At 44.5% G+C, this 18,918-nt stretch overlaps 1 protein-coding gene across 2 annotated transcripts in view; it reads right to left on the minus strand.

Moving 5' to 3' along the window:
- Positions 1 to 7,570, minus strand: part of LOC140653919 (glypican-5-like) — a 406,660-nt gene extending 399,090 nt beyond the window's left edge. The window contains exon 1 of one of the 2 annotated variants that reach the window (XM_072866654.1): positions 7,264 to 7,570. In XM_072866654.1, the coding sequence (XP_072722755.1) occupies positions 7,264 to 7,432 (169 nt within the window). In that variant the 5' untranslated portion in view covers positions 7,433 to 7,570. The remainder of the gene's footprint in view (positions 1 to 7,263) is intronic. The other variant, XM_072866655.1, reaches the window with a different exon arrangement.
- Positions 7,571 to 18,918: the final 11,348 nt, after the last annotated feature.

Raw genomic sequence — 18,918 nt, forward strand, 5'->3', positions numbered from 1 at the left:
GCACCACATGCAGCAAGGAGCTTTGGGTAAGAATCTAGGACTTTCCTGTCGCTATTTAGAAAGTAAAATAGCCTTAATGTATAAATTTTTAATGCATGTCCAGCTCTGCTATGGGATATTCAGCACATACACATGCTAATGAACGCTTCTGCTGATTTAAGATGGAGGATGACAGCAGAGAATAAAGAAGCTTTTAATAGGACAAAATCTGCCCTTCAGAAGTGAGTCCCTGAACACAATCTGGGCAGCTTCTGTGCTCTTTGTAAAGCAGTAGAGCAGCAAGTTAAGCAACTAGAAGTCCAAGGGCAGTGAAGAAAGACTTCAGGACCTTGGGACAACTGGTTAAGGGGTCAGGAGCACAAGCAGTGTTCTCCTCTAGCCTTCCAGTTGCAGGGAATGATGAGGGAAGAAACAGGAAGAGCCAGCAGATCAATACCTGGCTCCAAGCCTGGTGCCACCAGTAGAATTTCAGGTTTTTTGATCATGGGTCAGGCTTCACAACACCAGGCCTGCTGGCGACAGATGGCGTACACCTGTCTCAAACAGGGAAAAAGATTTTTGCACCAGAGTTACCAGGGCTCATTGAAAGAGCTTTAAACTAGATTTGAAGGGAGAAAGGGATAAAACCAGGCTTGCTAGAGATAAGCCTGGGAGCAGCACACCAATGTTTGAGGGACAGTGTTCTAGTGAGGTCTTTCGGTCTGCCATCTCAGTGGAGGTAGCGGACAGATATCCATGCAGTAGCAAAGAGGAAAGGATTATGGAAGTGTTAGAAACCACAGAAGCGCCTGAGAATGGTCACGTAGGAAATGGGGCTTCTCCCCCTAAAAAGGTAGCAGGATCAATAGCCCAACTGAAGTGCATCTACACCAACACACGCAGCACGGGCAACAAGCAGGAGGAGCTGGAAGCCACTGTGCAGCAGGAAAACTATGATATAGTTGCCATCACAGAAACAGGGTGGGATGACTCGCACAACTGGAGTGCTGCAATGGATGGCTATAAGCTCTTCAGAAGGGAGAAGCGGTGGGGTATCCCTGCATGTTAGGGAGTGTTTTGATTGTCTAGAGCTTAATGATGGTGATGATAGGGTTGAACGTTTATGGGAAAGAATCAGGGGGAAGGCCAACAAGGCAGATATCATGGTGGGAGTCACCCAACCAGGATGAAGACGCAGACAAAATATTCTATGAGCAGCTGGGAGAAGTCTCACAAGCGCTAGCCCTTGCTGTCGGGGGGGACTTCAACTTACCAGATGTCTGCTGGAAATACAATACAGCAGAGAGAAAACAGCCTAGGAGGTTCCTGGAGGGTGTGGAAGATAACTTCCTGACACAGCTGGTGAGTGAGCCAGCTACGGAAGGCACACTGCTGGACCTCTTGTTTGCAAACAGAGAAGGACTTGTGGGTGATGCGATGGTCGGACGCTGTCTTGGGCGGAGCGATCACAAAATGATAAAGTTTTTGATTCTTGGAGAAGTAAGGAGGGGGGTCAGCACAACTGCTACCTTGGACTTCGGGAGAGCAGACTTTGGCCTGTTTAGGAGACTGGTTGACAGAGTCCCTTGGGAGGCAGTCCTGAAGGGCAAAGGAGTCCAGGAAGGCTGGACATTCTTCAAGAAGGAAATCTTAAAGGCGCAGGAGCAGGCCGTCTCCATGTGCTGAAGGATGAGCCAGTGGGGAAGATGACTGGCCTGGCTAAACAGAGAGCTTTGGCTGGAACTCAGGTAAAAAAGGAGAGTTTATGACCTTTGGAAGAAGGGGCAGGCAACTCAGGAGGACTACAAGGACGTCGTGAGGTTATGCAGAGAGAAAATTAGAAGGGCCAAAGCCCACCTACAGGACAATCAGGTGGTCAGGCCTACAGCACATACAGGACACCTACAGCACATACAGGACAATCAAGTGGTCAGGCCCAGTCAGCATGGGTTTATGAAAGGCAGGTCCTGCTTGACTAACCTGAACTCCTTCTATGACAAGGTGACCCGCTTAGCGGGTGAGGGAAAGGCTGTGCATGTTGTCTACCTAGGCTTCAGTAAAGCCTTTGACACCATTTCCCACAGCATTCTCCTGGAGAAACTGGCTGCTCATGGCTTGGGCAGGCATACACTTCACTGGGTAAAACACTGGCTGGATGGCCAGGCCCAAAGAGTTGTGGTGAAGGGAGGGAAATCCAGTTCACGGCCAGTCACAGCTGGTGTTCCCCAGGGCTCAGTATTGGGGCCAGTGCTGTTTAACATCTTTATCTGGACGAGGGGATCGAGTGCACCCTCAGCGAGTTTGCAGATGACACCAAGTTGGGCAGGAGTGTTGATCTGCCTGAGGGTAGGAAGGCTCTGCAGGGGGATCTGGACAGGCTGGATCGATGGGCCAAGGCCAATTGTATGAGGCTCAACACGGCCAAGTGCCAGGTCCTGCACTTGCATCACAACAACCCCATGCAATGCTACAGGCTTGGGGAAGAGTGGCTGGAAGGCTGCCTGGCAGAAAAGCACCTGGGAGTGTTGGTCAACAGGCAGCTGAATATAAGCCAGCAGTGTGCCCAGGTGGCCAAGAAGGCCAATAACATCCTGGCTTGTATCAGGAATAGTGTGGCCAGCAGGACTAGGGAAGCGATCGTGCTCCTGTACTCGGCACTGGTGAGGCCGCACCTCAAATACTGTGTCCAGTTTTGGGCCTTTCACTACAAGAAAGACATTGAGGTGCTGGACCATGTCCAAAGCTGGTGAAGGGTCTAGAGCACAAGTCTTACGAGGAGTGGCTGAGGGAACTGCAGTTGTTTAGCCTGGAGAAAAGGAGGCTCAGGGGAGGCCTTATTGCTCTCTACAACTCCCTGAAAGGAGGTTGTAGCAAGGTGGGTGTCAGTCTCTTCTCCCAAGGAACAAGCAATAGGACAAGAGGAAATGGCCTCAAGTTGCACCAGAGGAGGTTTAGATTGGATATTAGGAAAAATTTCTTCACTGAAAAGGGTTATCAAGCATTGGCACAGGCTGCCCAGGGAAGTGGTTGAGTCACCATCCCTGGAGGTATTCAGAAGACATGTAGATGTGGTGCTTAGGGACATGGTTTAGTGGTGGACTTGGCAGTGCTAGGTTAACAGTTGGACTTGATGATCTTAAAGGTCTTTTCCAACCTAAACGATTCTATGATTCTATAAATCGTCCTTTTGGTAGTCCTCAACAAGATGATTATTTAGATGGTAAAGAGTTCCTAGGACTCCTTCATGAATGACAAATGTTTTCCTTGCTCACCAGAAATCAGCCCAATTCTTCTCTCTCTACAATTCTATGTTTACAGACTTTTTTTTTGCATGGTCATACACTAGTCAGTGAGCAAAAGAGGCAGAACTGAGCCTATATAAACAGAGAGGATGTTCTTGTGGTTACATGATTACCAAAGGAATCAAGAGGGGTACTTTGATTCTGGTTCTGCTACAATTCACTGCTTGAATGTGGACAAGTCACAGACTGCTGTTGGATTCATTCAGTTTTTCTACTGTGAATTTGGAAAGCAGTGACAGCCAGCCACCACTGTGCTCCATGCCATGGAAAAGCCTGTGGATAAATGGAACTTTAAACACAGTTCCTGCCAGTGTGCAGTTACACTGTAATATAAGCCAGGGCTCACACGGTATCACTAACAGTAGTCCCACGTCTGGGAGGAATACCACACGTAGCAGTATGCATCAGATTCGAGATATCTAGACTCCCTGGAACCAAAGGCTTAGTCCTCTGGCAGAATTAACACAGCCCTTCACCCCTGGAGACAGCATACAATTCTCTCTCATCAAAATGTTAACCAAGGAGCTCCTACAAAAACATCCCAGCTCAGCCTGTGATAATCAAATACAAGAGCAGGAACATATTACCTCATTTTCCAGTCTGGGGGAAGACACAAAAAAACCCTTCCTCTGAATCACAGCCATGGCAGCAGTACCTTTACCTGACCAATCTGTTTGCTATTTGCAGCAAATTACCCTTGAAACATTCAGTTTGTTCCAGAAAAACAGACTACCGAATAGCAGCACAGACTCCACTAGTGGAGGAGAAAGTCTTACAGATGGACCAAGGAGATTTGCTGCTCAAAAATTCCTGTTGCTGGGGCCTCTTATCCATTGCACATCAAAACACTCTTCTTTCTTAGTTCTGCACTTGCTAACGGACTAGATTCAGAAAAACATGTTATCTTTTGGGGAAACTATGGAAGAGAAATTTAAGAGGAGGTTCCTAGGCATCTCTAAGAGCTCTCTTGCAAAGGTGATTTTTCAGAAAGGTTGCTGCCAGATTCACGTCACACCTTAAAAACAAAAGCATATTTTCTCCAGGAGTCTTCCTCCTTCCCTTGCCAATTCATTTTATACAAAAGGCTGGCATATCCTGCCCAAAGCCACTCTCTATCTCACTGTAGGTCATGCTGATGTCCCTGTCTAGACTCACCTACCCACTTAGGGATCACAGCAACCTGTATGCAGACCACATGTAACACGGGGAAGCAGCTACCAGTCCCCATGAAGCTCGTATCTGGGATCCATCATTGTATCCAGGATCCATCAGTGTGCAACTTCCACACTGCAACCATGACTAATACCACAGGAGGGTGTAGGCTACAAACTCTCCCAAATATTTGGAGTTAATTTTATTACGGGTGAAACAGGCACCACTCATAAGAGGAGAGAGAAAATGTACACCTGACAGCCTGCCTGCTGATCCCTCGCCCTGGACTGAGTTGGGCCTCTCTCCTCAACTAAGCTGCTGATTTTCCTGAAGGTTATAAGAATTTAATAATCCTTAAGACTTTAACCTCTGTCAGATTTGTTATATTAAGCCTATAAATACTGGCTTGAGATTAGCCAAGGGCTTTCAACACTTTTGTGATTGAAAATATCTAGTAAACAGACAACAGGACTGCAAAAGTTCCATTTTCTAGAGAAAACAAGCCAAAAGACACATAGACAACTCAGGAGCACTCCAGTGCTTGTGCAGGTCTGGCCCACACGAGCAGAAGTTAGTGGGAAGCTCTCCACAGGCTTCATTCAGTGCTAGATTCAGCTGAGCACGCTGTTTTCCAGTGTCACCCCCAGCTCCCCGCCACTCTTCCTCTCTTCTACTTTAACTGACAACTGTCTGAAGTCTTCAGGGGAGATGCTTCAACATTTGTATGTTGTTAAAATACATTAAAAAATGAGCCTCAATGTGACAGAGAGAGAGAAGGGAGAGGTTGTATTAAGATATATTCACTGATAATAGCTGCCAGATGAAAACACTGGAAAACACTTCAGTACTTAATTAAAAGAGGGCACAAGACAGGAGGCACTACTGCCTGGCAAGATATCATTAAAACACACAAGCTTTGGTAGAGCTGAGTATACTTAATGAACAGGGAAGATCAATATGTACCACTTTTCCTCAGCTCTCCTCTGTTCCAATCATCCTCTTCAAAAGAAACCTTTATGAGCTAAAATTTAAAAGCTTATTACCCTCCCTCACCTTCTCTCATGCTATTTATTTTCTGAGAGCTTGTTATTCAATAGGAAAGTTCAATATGACACAAGAATACAATGAAACCTCTCTGAAGCATCACAGCATCTACACCTTCCTTCTGGAAGTGCACAATTTTCCCCAAGTTTCACCTACAGTACTAGAATTTTATAGAAAATGTAAAACAATCAATTTAATTAAAGTTTGAAGAATTTCTTCAAGAAAAAGCTCAGTAAAGAGGGTTAAGCGTGCCTCAAAATGGAGGGAAAGCCTTGTTTTACCTCTTTTTTTACTAGCTTTCATGTTTAGCTCTCAAAGACAAGTGTGATCTGATGCCTCTATCACCACAAGAGTACAGTATTGTAATTCAAGTTTCAAAACGCCATTCCTGCAAATCTCTTCTTGCCACAAAATGAGGAATGATTCGTTGCTCATGGACAACTTTACAGCCATGTGTCATCTCAACTACTTTATGCAAAGCAAAGGTAAAGATCACCAACACTGTGCAATCGTTTACAGCCATAAGAGTTGCCGTAAGAGACCATCCCAATGGCCTACCAAATCTAGTCTCCAAGACAGAAACCCATGCCAGAAAACATATCCAAAACTTATTTAAGAAGTCTTTCCATCAAACTTAGCAGGCTTTGAACTGCTTTAAAAAAAATGTGAAAAAATAATAAAGCAACAACCCAAATTGACATTTATACCACCACACACCTACAGGCAATTGCGCTAGCATGAAGCAGCTAGAGATTGTTTCATGAGATTGATAGTCTTTGCTTTTTTATTCCAGTTCTTGTAAACATTTTCTTAAAACATGTAAGAGTCAGGGATGTGACTTCATTATCTAGATAGATACATGGTCATTCATAAGAGTTTAATCATTTTTTGACATTAAAATGTACTTTATCCCCTTACAATGAATTCTACAGGGTAATTACAGAATATGCAAAAAATCTTTTCTTATGCGTCTTACTTTTCCATTTCATTGCTGTCACGCGTTGCTCAGGAACTGTATGAAAAGGCAAAAGGGAACACCACACTACTCAACAACTTTCACAAATATTAAGCACTGCAGACTTACTGCTTAACTAAGCAAAAGCTAAGTTCTGTTGATCGTATCCCTCCAAGGTGTTACCACTGCCTTTCCTTACGACAACGTTCCTGAATTCATATGCAAGGTAACTCTTCTTAACTCAGAAGTTACAATATCTTCACCAGCCTGCCCGGGGATCCCTACATCTGGTCAGCAAAGCAAGCGTTCCTTAACGACTCGGTTGCTACTTTGCCTTCTAAGAAGGGATCCTTTACCAGAGAAAGCCTCTGCTTTAGGTACTTCGCAAAGGGATCACACCGGTCTTAAACGCGGGGAAAAAAGGTCTGGTGCTTACGGTGGCGACCAATAAGCAATACCTGCACAATGTAAAAACGGAGGGGTCATTCTGGTCTCTCTTCCTAGGAAGTCTTTTTAAATTATTTCAGTCAGAGGCGAGCCAAAGCCGCCGAGCTCCCCGCTACCTGCGACCGGCAGGAAAGCCGGCGCTGGATGAAGGCAGCCGCGGTGCACCGGCTTTTCGCAGGCAGGCGCGCAGCCCCCGACGGCGGCACCGGAGCCGCGGGAGGACCCCGGGACGCCGCCGCCCCCGGGGAGCCCCGCTGCTCCGAGAGCGCAGGCAGAGGCGAGCCCGGCCGGCGCGGCCGCCCGGCCCCGGGCCGCCCGCAGCAACCCTCGCCCGCGGCACCCCCCGGCGCGGAGAAGCCACCCCGCGGGTGGGTCGGTACTGACCGGCCGTGGGCACGTCAGGGACCAGCTTGAGGGGCCCGATCTGCCGCAGCTGAAACGCCGTCCGCACTTCGTGGCAGCTGGGGGACTTGCCCGCCGCCACCCCGCCGCACAGCCCCGCCGCCGCCAGCAGCCACAGCCCCAGGACCCCGCGGCTCCCGTCAGCGGCCATCTCGCACCCCCGGCGGCCGCGGGCCGGCCCGGAGCGCTGCGGGGCGCGGGCCGTGTGCCGGGCGGCGGTGGCGGGCGCCAGTCCCGGCGGCGGCGCTGCCCCCGCCCGCCCCCCGCGCTCCCCCTCGGCGAGTGCGGCCGCCGCCGCCCGCCCCCGCCCCTCCCCGCCCGCCCGCGGGGTCCGAGCGGGGCGCCGCCGCCCCCCGCTCATTGGCTTCTGCCGCAATTAGGGGAGAAAGGAGGGAGAGACAGAGAGAGGGAAGGAAGAGCCCTGCGGGCCCCGCCCGTACAGCCGCGCCGACACCGCGCCCGCCCCGGACCGGCCCGAGGGCTTCAGCCTTGAGCAGCGCTGACGGAGGGAACCCTGCAGACCTCGGGCCAGGCCGGGTCCCCTCCAGCCCCACCGAGGACTCCCCCACGGCGCTAACCCACGCGAGGCAGCAAAAGGTAGCTCTGGGGACCGCTGATGTACTGCTGCGCAGCCTCACGGGAAGTTGTACACAAAAGTTTTCCCAGAGCCATACGTGCAGAGCATCGGTACAGCCTCTGCGGGCCGTAAAGTCCCAGGCCGTAAAGTCCCAGTCTGGGTCAACTCAAGTCACTGAAGGGTCTCAGGAGAAGGGAGATCTATACCAAGGGAGACACGCTCTCGCAGAGGAGAGAGGAACGTGGGTCATCAACGAAAACAGGTACGGAGTGGAAACAGAGCGGTAGATATAAAAGCCCTCAGCACAGCAGGCTGGAAAATCACCCACGGTTTGCTTCGATTCTGAAATTCCTAGCAGATGACATGGAGGCCATGGAAGAGTCTTCACGAGACAAGTGTTAACTCCAGCCAACAGTCACTGCAGAGACTAGAAAAAACCGTGCACCAAGAAACACATCCTTATGTACCAACTGCATATATAAATTGTTGATTTGTACAAAAGCCAGTTATGTCCTATATTGTTTTGAGGGACACGGACCCCTCCTGGGGCTGAGACCACTGGTGTCACCATCAGAGAGGTCTTCTGCAATCTTTTCACCACCCTAAGTATGCTTCGGTATCAACTGCTTTACCACAAATTTCAACACAGAACTATGCTCAGCATCCGTGAATATTTTCCTTTTCACAAAAACACTCAATTTCCAGAGAAGCCAAACCCAAGAAGTCTCCCACAAACAGCTCTATTTGCACAGTACCTTTCAGGCATATGGAGCACGTTACGAGCTACAAGAATTACTATTGTTTGAGGCCATTATGTCTGATTTCTTTAAGGTTACTTGCAACCCTCAAGATGCTTCTAATGTGCTTCTGGAGCAACAGGGGAGCCCACCTGCAGCTAATTTAACCATTATACATTCTCATAGGTAGTAATGAGAGGCTGAGCTCAGTGCTGTAGATAGTTGCCAGAGTTGTATTTTAATAGCTAGAAGTGCAAATCCTTTAAAGCAATTTGCTTGTATTAATTTTGTTCCTATCAAGACAGCAAGAGATTAATTCTCCTTTAAAAACAAAAACAAAAAAACCCCACCCAATTTGATTCAGAACATTTAACTTGTAAAGTAAAAAACAAACTGGAAGTACCAGCCAACCATATAATCAGGCTTCTACATTCAAAAGCAGAGAAACAGTCACCTTAGAAACCTCCTGCTCACCCAGGTCAGAGCTGCAGTCCTTTGCTCGTCCTGCAGCCACAAGAGCCCAGGACAGCACACCCCAAAGGGCTGACCCCCAGGAAGTCCAGAGCCCACAGACACTGATATAGGTTAACTTTGTTTTCAGCTTGGTATGCGTTATACCACCGGCAAGGTTTAAGTTACATACACACGCATATGTTAGCAGGATCAGATCCGAAATCAAGGTGACAACAGGTAAAGAGAGATGAGGGAATAATCGGCATCAGTGAAAGAACAATTAGCATCATAAGGTACACCACTCCGGCTGCCTACCTGTTGTCCAGTGTGTGGTTTTATGAACCCAAGGAAGAGGAACAAGTTGCCCCAGTTGCTTTTTGTTTAACCTCAGGCCCAATCCTAAAAGGCTTTATTCAGACAATGCTCCTGTTGACTTCAATGGGAGTTCTGCCAGAAAAGAAATGGTAGGATGATGGATCTGTTGAATAATTTACTTGACAAATAACAACATTATTTGGCATATATATTATTCTATGAATAGCATATAATCAGTCCTGTGCAAAGGCCTGAGGCATTTAATTCAGTGCATTTTTGCCATTGTTTTCAGTGGGTGGCAAGTTCACATCCCAAATGGCTAATCCTTTTCTATCATGACTTATTTTAGTGCCTCATCTTTATATGATGGGTGTTCTTTTCCTCACCTGTCTTCTTCTGGCTGTGTTAAGTCATGTCACTTATTTGTATTTTTTAATTGGTCCTCATATTGTTAGTAGAGGACAGTCCATTACATTACTGTTATCTCCATTTCCCCCTTACTATATCTCCAGTTCCCCTCCCCTGTTCAAAGTACTGCTAAGGAACCTGAATTATCCATGTACACAGATACAACAGAAAACTCAGTGTCAGTGAACTGTATGTCCATATATGTAATACTGGTTACTTCATACATAAGGAAACATTTATGTTTCTAATGGTTTTGTAATAACTATATTGAGAAGCATGAATTAAAGATGGCCTGTTATGTTTTTCAGGCTGGAGTCCGAATTTTTTTCCCCTCTGCAAAAAAATATGTAGACCACACACACACTGTTCCAGTGTAGGTTTTTGTCACTGATTACATTTTTCCCTTTTTTTTTTTTTTTAAGGTAGTGCAGATAGGAGAAAGGGAAAAGGAAAAGTTTGAGGGTAATTTAGAAAATGGGCATTTCCTTATCACTGACATGTCTGAATACATTTAAATATGCCTTTTCAGTTAAAAGAAATGTTCTAGAACATGCTGCTCAGAATCACCCATAACATTATCACCTTCAGTAGTCACAGGTGATGTGCATGCACACACACTCACACAGCCCACAGCTAAATGCTGGCCTCCCTGACAGCCCTGCATCTCTGAGCTGACACTTAACTCACACACCTCTTTCCTGACGCTACTTTGGTGACAAATTATAACCTTATGGCACAAATGAGCATGCAAGATTGCTACTTAAACCCACTGACAAAGTGTAAAGTGGCAGGCAAAATGCTGCAAAAATGCTGATCAGACCCAGTGTTGTGTTTAGGCACAACTGACTTCCCGGAGGACTAAGAACACACACCACAGGCAGAATACAGTGGACCCCAAGTAATTTAGGCCCTATTTCTCCAAAACATGTGCTCCACATATAGCAGGGTAGTCAGATTGACTTTAGTGGAGGTAGTCAGGTGCTTAATGGCAAACACATGACTAAGTGTTTTGCTGGAAGGGGTCTACAGATAACAGAAGAGCCATTTAACCAATTATTGTACATGACATTCTACCACACTTCAGCAATTTGCTTGGAACAATCACAGTTTACCTTGTCAACAGGTGTATTGTTGTTTTAACAAATGAATATTTATTAACCGTACATCACTAAGAACTGTATCAGTACTTCTTACAATGAATAGCAATATAAATCTGCCCAAACAATCCGCTCAGTCTTAATCCTGCTAAAGTGACCACAATACTCAGCATGAGCTTTGGATGTGTAAGAAAAGCTGGGATCAGGCCTAGAAGCAGGGTTTTGTGTGCCTGTTGCCTCAGCCCTTCTCTTGTTGAATATAGCTGGAGCTTTGCCAGCAATTTAAATGGAAGCTGGACTAATTCCATTATGTTTAAAATAAGCTCATCTCCAACACTGGACTTTCCACCAATGGGACTGAATGGACACGAGGTCTGCTCTTGCCAATTCAGCTGCCAGAGTGAAGCCTTACTGTGTGCATCTCAGCCATTCCAAAAAAGCCAGTAATCTAGTCTCTAAAGCCTTATTTTATCTTTAGAGGTCCAATTGTCCAAGGTACATGTTTCACTGAAGCACCTGAAGAACTCAGCTGACTACTCAGAAGTAAAATTAAGGGACCTGTTTAAGTCACTGGAATGAGCCCATAAGCTGATTTTCATTTAAAAAACAACTTAATCAGCCTCAAAAAAGACATGCAAAATCCTCTGTCCAGAAGAATCTGTAATTAAGACAAGTTTCTTTTTTCAGGTTTTTATAATTTTCAGTTCTTTCTTTTTTTAAGAAAGTTAAATCTATTTTCTGAAGACTACTATATTTCAAGTCAGAGCAAACTTTAAAGCTGAGTATGAAGGTTTAAATATAGATTTTTAATAGTAAAAAAAGTCATGCATGAAATATTCATAACTATGCCAAGACTAAAAAGCACTGCTAGAAAATTATTTCTGGTAATTTTACTCAAAATTTTCTCATCCTGTTAGAGTGATGAACACTATGAAACTAATAGAAAAATTACCAGCATAAGCCTATCATTCTCTTTTTTTTGTTGTTTAGAGAGCCCATTTCCTTCTCTTCTCATTCACTCAAAGTACTGAGCACAAGGAGAATAAGTATGCTGCCATAGCATGAATTGTTTCCTGTGTTGGATGTACTCCACATGGAAAAAAAGTGTGCAGACCTTTTTGATGGTCAGAATGCAGTATTCCTGTGCTGCCTCATTATTTCACAGGTATTTTTCACTTTACCAGAGCTATTCAAATGCACAGTTTAAAAGTGCCTGATGTACTTTTTTTTCTGAGAGAAAGAAAAAAAATCATGCCTGAAAGGCACAGCTGTTAACTATACCATAACACTCATTTTTAAAAAAATTATTAGACCACCAGCCAACAAAAGATCTATGAAAGAAATACAATTGGTACAACAACCCAGCAAGTCAGGACAGCCACTAGTTAAGAGAAAACATCCTATAGACAATGCTGAAGAGACTTCCACTTTTTTGTAATTTTCTACTATTTCCTTTTAACAGTGAGAGCGCAATTATTTTGGTTCAGACTAAAAATCCTTTAGCCCATTGACTTGTCTCCTCTGGCAGAAAGCAGACCTACTATGCTTATTTAGAGATTACACCATGTGCAACATATCAGAGTTCTCCCTCTCTAGATCATAATTTCAAATCACACCCTGGCCACCAGAGGCTGCTACGTATTTTCTCTGAGATCAGCTGAGAACATCAGAACATCAGCTCTCCCCAGAAGAGCAGCTTTTTTTTTTTGTCATAAAAAGACTGCCCCAAGAAATAGACATCTTAAAATCTCACTGGAGATGTAAGGGAGGAAAAGGCACACAGACTTTTCTTACTCAGAAATACAGCATCTCCCAGGGCTGATAACTGACACGATGCATGAGGAACACGACAGGAAGGTGACTGCATGGTAACAAACAGTTTTCCCATCTCAGTAACACCAGCTCATTCTGTTTGAATTCTTCTTCCTAAAGCATCCTGGTCACTGAGCAGCTGAGAATATGAATATAACTCTTTGCCCTTATCTGCATGGCTCAGCATGCAAATTAATTTAACTGGGACAAGCAAGAAGGTTCTGAACTTACTTGTGCGAGAAGCTACTACATAGCCCAAGGGAAACAAGTAGATTACTCAAGGAGTAAGGGTTGCATAATGTAAGCAGAAGTATCTAGCTCTAGTTTCACATACTTCAAAAGACTAATAATGGCAATAGGTTTCATATTAAAGAAGTCAGTAACTTCCTGTGCGCCTTTCAGAAGTTCCTCCTCCCAACAGCATGAGAGTAATATCACAGTGAACACCAAGAATTCACAGCTGGTTCCACAAACACCAGCACCAAACTCACAGTGCTAAGCATTATAGTATAGGGACATCCCATCTGCCTCCAAGGGAAGAGTTCAGGTCTGAAAATAACCCAGCATAGCAACAAACCTGCAGCTAATAAGTGACTGTCCAAGAGGGCTGCTGTCCAAAGTCGAGTGGTGGTCTTTGCCTGGATCAGCAAAAACTTGAGATTCTCTGCTTTGCCTTTCCCACAGGGTGCAGGCAGGCCCAGAGGGGCAATCAGACAGATGCCTCATTAGCAGGAACCTACTGACATTGTAAGAATGACCATCACTGCCATTCGGTTCTTGGTGGAGCACTTCTGAGTACCACGTTCTCTTAAAACATTGAACTTCATAAAAATATGTTGCTAAGACAACATTTATAGAAAGTAATTTTTTGCTCTCCAGAATGGTCCAACAGGCTAGACGCACAGGACAGAGGGATATGTGGACTCTACTGCAGGTTGTGACAGGGCATACATGCTCCGTCGAGCAGTTGTAATGCAAAGCAGCCACCCCCTTACCTCCCAAAAATTTGTGCTTAGGGCTTCCATAGTGACAGATGTACAGCATCACATTTAAAGTGCCATATTTAACCTTAAAAATATGCATCAAAAGCTGCCTGTCATTTCTGATAACCTTACAAGAACTCCTGGCTATTTCCTCCCTGACAGGTAAAAATCACAACATGTTGGACTTGGTAAAGAGAAATTGTTAATGAATTCGAAAGAGCTTCTAAAAATTCAATCTGTTCTTCTTGGAAAACAGTGCCCTTATTCAAAGGCTTATGGTACAGAACAAGTTAATCTTCCAAAAGTACTATTTCATAAAAAATTAAAAAGATTACATAATACTTATAATAGAAGTGTGAATAGCATCATTATAATACTTGTAATAGCTTTTTCTAGCAGAACAAAATGGCCTAACTTTCATTTGTCTAGCTGGGCACTCAGAAAAGATTATTTTTAACTATGTGTCAGAATTTGAAGTTAATTAAAACTAATTGCCCACTGTACTGTAAGTGATGCCACTGCATTTTCAAATAGCTCTGTTTCCATGGGATGATTTACTTAACACTGGTGTCTCTCATTGACTGAATTCTGGGTTTGCCTTAATTGTATTGTTCAAGTTGTTTATCTTTCCCTTTTGCCTTGCAACTTTACATGAAAGGTCATAAATAGCAAAGGTCATAGCTAAGATTGACACTTTATCAACATGAGAAAAAGCATGCTGGAATATAAACTAGTTTATCAAAAGGAATGAACTCCTCTGACATCTCACATTACTGTTCCCACTAGCCACTATTTTCTGTCCTCAGAATACTTGTTTATGTGTTCAGCTTTGTAGCAAAACTTTATAGCTCAGAACCACTGTACTTCTTAGCTGGTACAGCAGCATTCATTATTTTTATCCTATGGGTGTGAAGTAAAGTAAATCTCTTTAATGAGAACAAACATACAACCAGAAAACATACTGCTGCTACTCCCACACATCACTAGCATATTTGCAGACCTTTTCAACTTTTTCTGTGTCCAGAGTGCAAGTCTCCACATGCTGGATCACGTAAAATTGTAGTACCTCCTCCCTTCATGGGGAGGGTATGAAGGATGAGAACCCAGGGTTAAATAAGGGTAAACATACCCAGGCACAAGTTTCTGCAGCTGTCATCCAGCAAGAGGGGCTGGAGGACTGCAGCAGCAGATGGGGATTATGTCCGGAAGGAGTACAGGAAAGGGAGGAGGAGAGGGCTCTGGATTTCCAGCACGACACAGGTTGAGTCTAGTGAAAAAGCATGACCCTTCCTGCAACTATGACAAAAGCAGGCTGGTTGCCACTACACTCATATATGGCATGGCAGGTTCACTTCACCTGCTCACATTAGCCTATGGATTAGTACATGTGCCTTCAACTCCTAACTTTCCCCCATCTGACACCTGCAAAGGGTGCTAGGACCAAATTTCTAAGACTGCTGCCAGCCTCATGGCACCCCACCTGCAAACCCTGATGTTGATGGTAATGCAGGCTCCCATGGGAAGCCCTTGCCATGGCATGAGAATCACTCCTTTCCCTACCATTTGGTTGTAGGGGTTACATCAGGGGACTCAACAACACACCTGTGTGGAGTTTACCAAGCAGCCAGCATGCAGCACCTGCCCTTGATCAAAGCATGCTCCAGTCAGCACACACAGCATGTTGGTGCTTATGGCACCAACAACCAGTAGGGAGTCCAAGTAGGTCCTGAAGATAACTTTTGTTGTTATAGAAAAGGTAATATAGGGGACCAGCTCCTGTATAATTATATATTCTAGCCTAAGAACATGCCTTCAAACTCATTTAACATAAACTTGCCTTGTTCCCTGAAGTCAAATCCTGCCCAAATCCATCCCAAGCGCCAAGAATCCTATTCAAGCTCAGCTCTGCAGAGCAGGTGGTGGTCAAAACAGTCAGGTAACTCACTCTGTAGACAGCCATCAGCTTGCCTTACACTTTTGGGTAAGAGCCTCTGCAAAGCTACTTGGCACAAGTCATCCAAGACTTACATAAAGAGACCCACTGGGTATATGAGCTGCTGTAGGGGAGGATTGTGTTAAAAAATGCTGGCCTGGAGACAGACCATCATTTACCAGTAAAATCTGTAGCGGAGAGAGGAACAAACTGACAGACATGAAGAAACCACCACATTTCACTAAGTCCAATTTCCAGATGTTAGATCCATACTATACTTCTAGTCTACTTCATAATGAAGGGCAACAGCAGCTTGATAGTCTGGAAGCTAGAACAGCAATAGCAGAATAAGCACAAGTCACTGCTGAAATATGCCTGGGAAGTTTGCCTATGCAGTTTGAAACATATTTGTTTAAAATACGCTATTCATAAAAAATATATGTTGAAAAGAGCTTTTTCTAATTGGCATTCAATGTTGTCAGTTTTAGACAAACACTCTTGCTAAAGATCTCAGTGCTGAAGAGTCTATGATAAACATTTCCAATACAAGAATTCTGAAGAAGAAATATGCACTTCAAGAAAACTGTGAAAAGCTTCCTGGTTCTGCAATGCTGGGGCAAGTCCACTGTCCTCAGTTTCCCTCTGGTTCAGCAACTGCCCTATGCATTCACTCCAAATGGACTTCTAGAGGTGTCCCTCAGAGCAAGAGCTGGAAATGGTGGAATTGGGCAGGTCTCTTGCATGAATTGGCCTGCAGGATCTTTGTTAAGGCAAATGCTCAACACCTTTGCAAACTGAGCAAGTGTGATACAGAATCAGAAAAATAAAAAGGAAGCACACTGGGCTACTTTTTAATGTACATTACATGTTAGACATACCGTTGCATTTTTTAACAACTGTCTTTAAAAACTGATTCCTTTTGGTTAAATACTGAAAGTCATCTTTTGCTGTTTTGTCTTACACCATAAAGTGACTTGTAGATCTAATGCAAGAAGAAATCCTGGAGCTGAAAAGTGTTTTTCAAAGTGAGAGAACTTGAATGCAACAGCTTAGTTAAATCTGTGTAAACTTTTCCCTGTTGGTTTTGTTCATGAGTACCACATCAGTCACTGCAATTCTTCACATAAGTGACACAAGGGAATTCGACCCCTTAGCTCCAGCCCTACTGTGGGGCCAACTCTTATCAAAGTCCACTGATTTCAGTAAAATTTTCTTCCCTGTTGCAGCAGGTCTATATTAGCAGTTCTTGCCAGCGGATCAGCAGTTTAAATTGCAACTCATTTGGGCAGGCACCTCTGCAGCTGCTTAGTGATACAAGTTTCATGGTGCTCCCATTAACAGAGGGTGTAACAAGCAATGACAAAACACCTCTGCTTGGAGGTCAGTCTGCTGCCACCCCTCCCTCACCACACCTCCTCCCACAGCGCACACTGCTCTCCAGGATGCCGAGCCGAGCAGGTCCTGGCTTCATCTGCTAGACACTAAATTTTTCATGCACATGACTAATCTCTCTTCTCCAAGAGACTGCAGGAAAAAGCAGATGAGCCCTGAGCAAGTATAAATTAATACTGACATTTGCTGGAATAATGTACTCTCTTGTGCCTCTGTATCTATGACGCCAATAGAGGCTGCTGGCGACATGAGTTTATATGCATCTTTCTGCTAAATCAAAGCATCATCTGCACAAATCAAGCACTTGGGAGACATCATGAGATTTGTGATGGTCCCTGGAGGACTCCAGGTCCGTAGAGCCATAGCTCGATTCTCAGCCATCTATTCTCACTGACTGCTGGGATTTCTTACAGGCAATTTATCCTCAGACAAAACTGAGGATAAATCCCACCCGTATTTCACAAGGTAACAGGCGAGCTTTGTTTGACTTTGAAGTACAGATTACTCAGTGGTGATAGCGCTACCTATTATACCCAGCTCATTTTCTTCCTTCAGAAACAAGTCCAGGGCTGGTTATAAGTGGTTTTCTGCCCTGCACAGTAAATCTGGAACAAATGCGGGCCCCAAGATGTGACGCCTGCCCTCCTCAAGGTCTTCACATGGTTGGAGAGTTGAATGAATCAGGATTTGTCTACCTAGTGGCAACCATGTGCCTGATCCAAGACTCCTTAAAAACAGTGCAAAGCTCCTGTGACCCCAGTGAGCTTTGGGACAGGTCTGCTGTAGCCTGGTGCTCCTGTACATGTCTCACCTCTGACCGTACAGAGACAAGGGCTCGTGCCATGCTGTAACTCACAAGGATGACACACAGTTTCTGCTGTGTTTTCAGACTGACCCCTTGGGGAAAAATCTACAGGAACCTTTGACCTCCAAGGCAGCAGCTCCAGCTCACCGGGAGGACCTCGTCCTGAAGATAGGGGTGCTGGGGGTTTTCTGATGGGGTTTCCACCAAGCAATGTATTAGCCACAGCTCTCCTCACTGACTGCAGTGGCACTGTGTGTGAAGTCAGCATGCAAGAATTTAGCTTTTTAAATTATGAGTTTAAGAAATAAATAATTTAGCCAAAACAAAGCCTTAAAAGTCATCACTAAAATAGATAGTAGGACCTAGTATATACTCACAAACAGAATTTGCACTTAAAGATCTTGATATATGGCAAGCTTCTTCATGAAGGAAAAGGTAGAGAGTGAGATTATTTATTTTTTTTTAGCTCTGATATGCCACTTAAGCTGTGGCATGCTTCTTTCGCTAAAATGGAATATAATATGTCTTTTATTGAATTATACTTGGGTTGGTTATTAAATGAAAACTATTATTCCATTACAGCCATAAGAAATGGAAATGCTGCATATGGCTGTATGCAATCCATTAACTGGCTTATGGAGCCGAAGACCCTTCAGAGACCATTACAAATCCATCTGATGTCCCCCTCTGCCAGATTTTGCACACTGATATCTGTACTAGATGCAAGAAGCATAAGACTATATAGAACCACTATTAATCAGGCTTTATACACTCTTTGCACCAATAAAGACAAAGAATATTCTGAGCTCAAACTTATTCCTCATGTACTGTTTTTAGATAAGTAATGTGATGCATGGAGAAAAACCTAACTATTCTAGTCAAAGTACATCATGTTAAAGAGTATTCACAGGCAGCTGATTTGCATCAATGTCCACCTTAACTTGCCTCTTGCAAGGCAATAATTAACCTAATACAGCTCTGCTTTGGAAGGGAAAAACTGCACCTTGGGGTATTTTCAAAGGCACAAAGTGGGAATAAACAGGAGAGTTGCCTTAGTTGACTAACAGGCCTTTGAAAATCTTCCCTAGTACTCCTTCTGGTATATGATCTTTTTTACAAAGCATG

This window comes from Ciconia boyciana, chromosome 7 (genome assembly GCF_034638445.1).
Source record: "Ciconia boyciana chromosome 7, ASM3463844v1, whole genome shotgun sequence".
NCBI lineage: Eukaryota > Metazoa > Chordata > Aves > Ciconiiformes > Ciconiidae > Ciconia > Ciconia boyciana.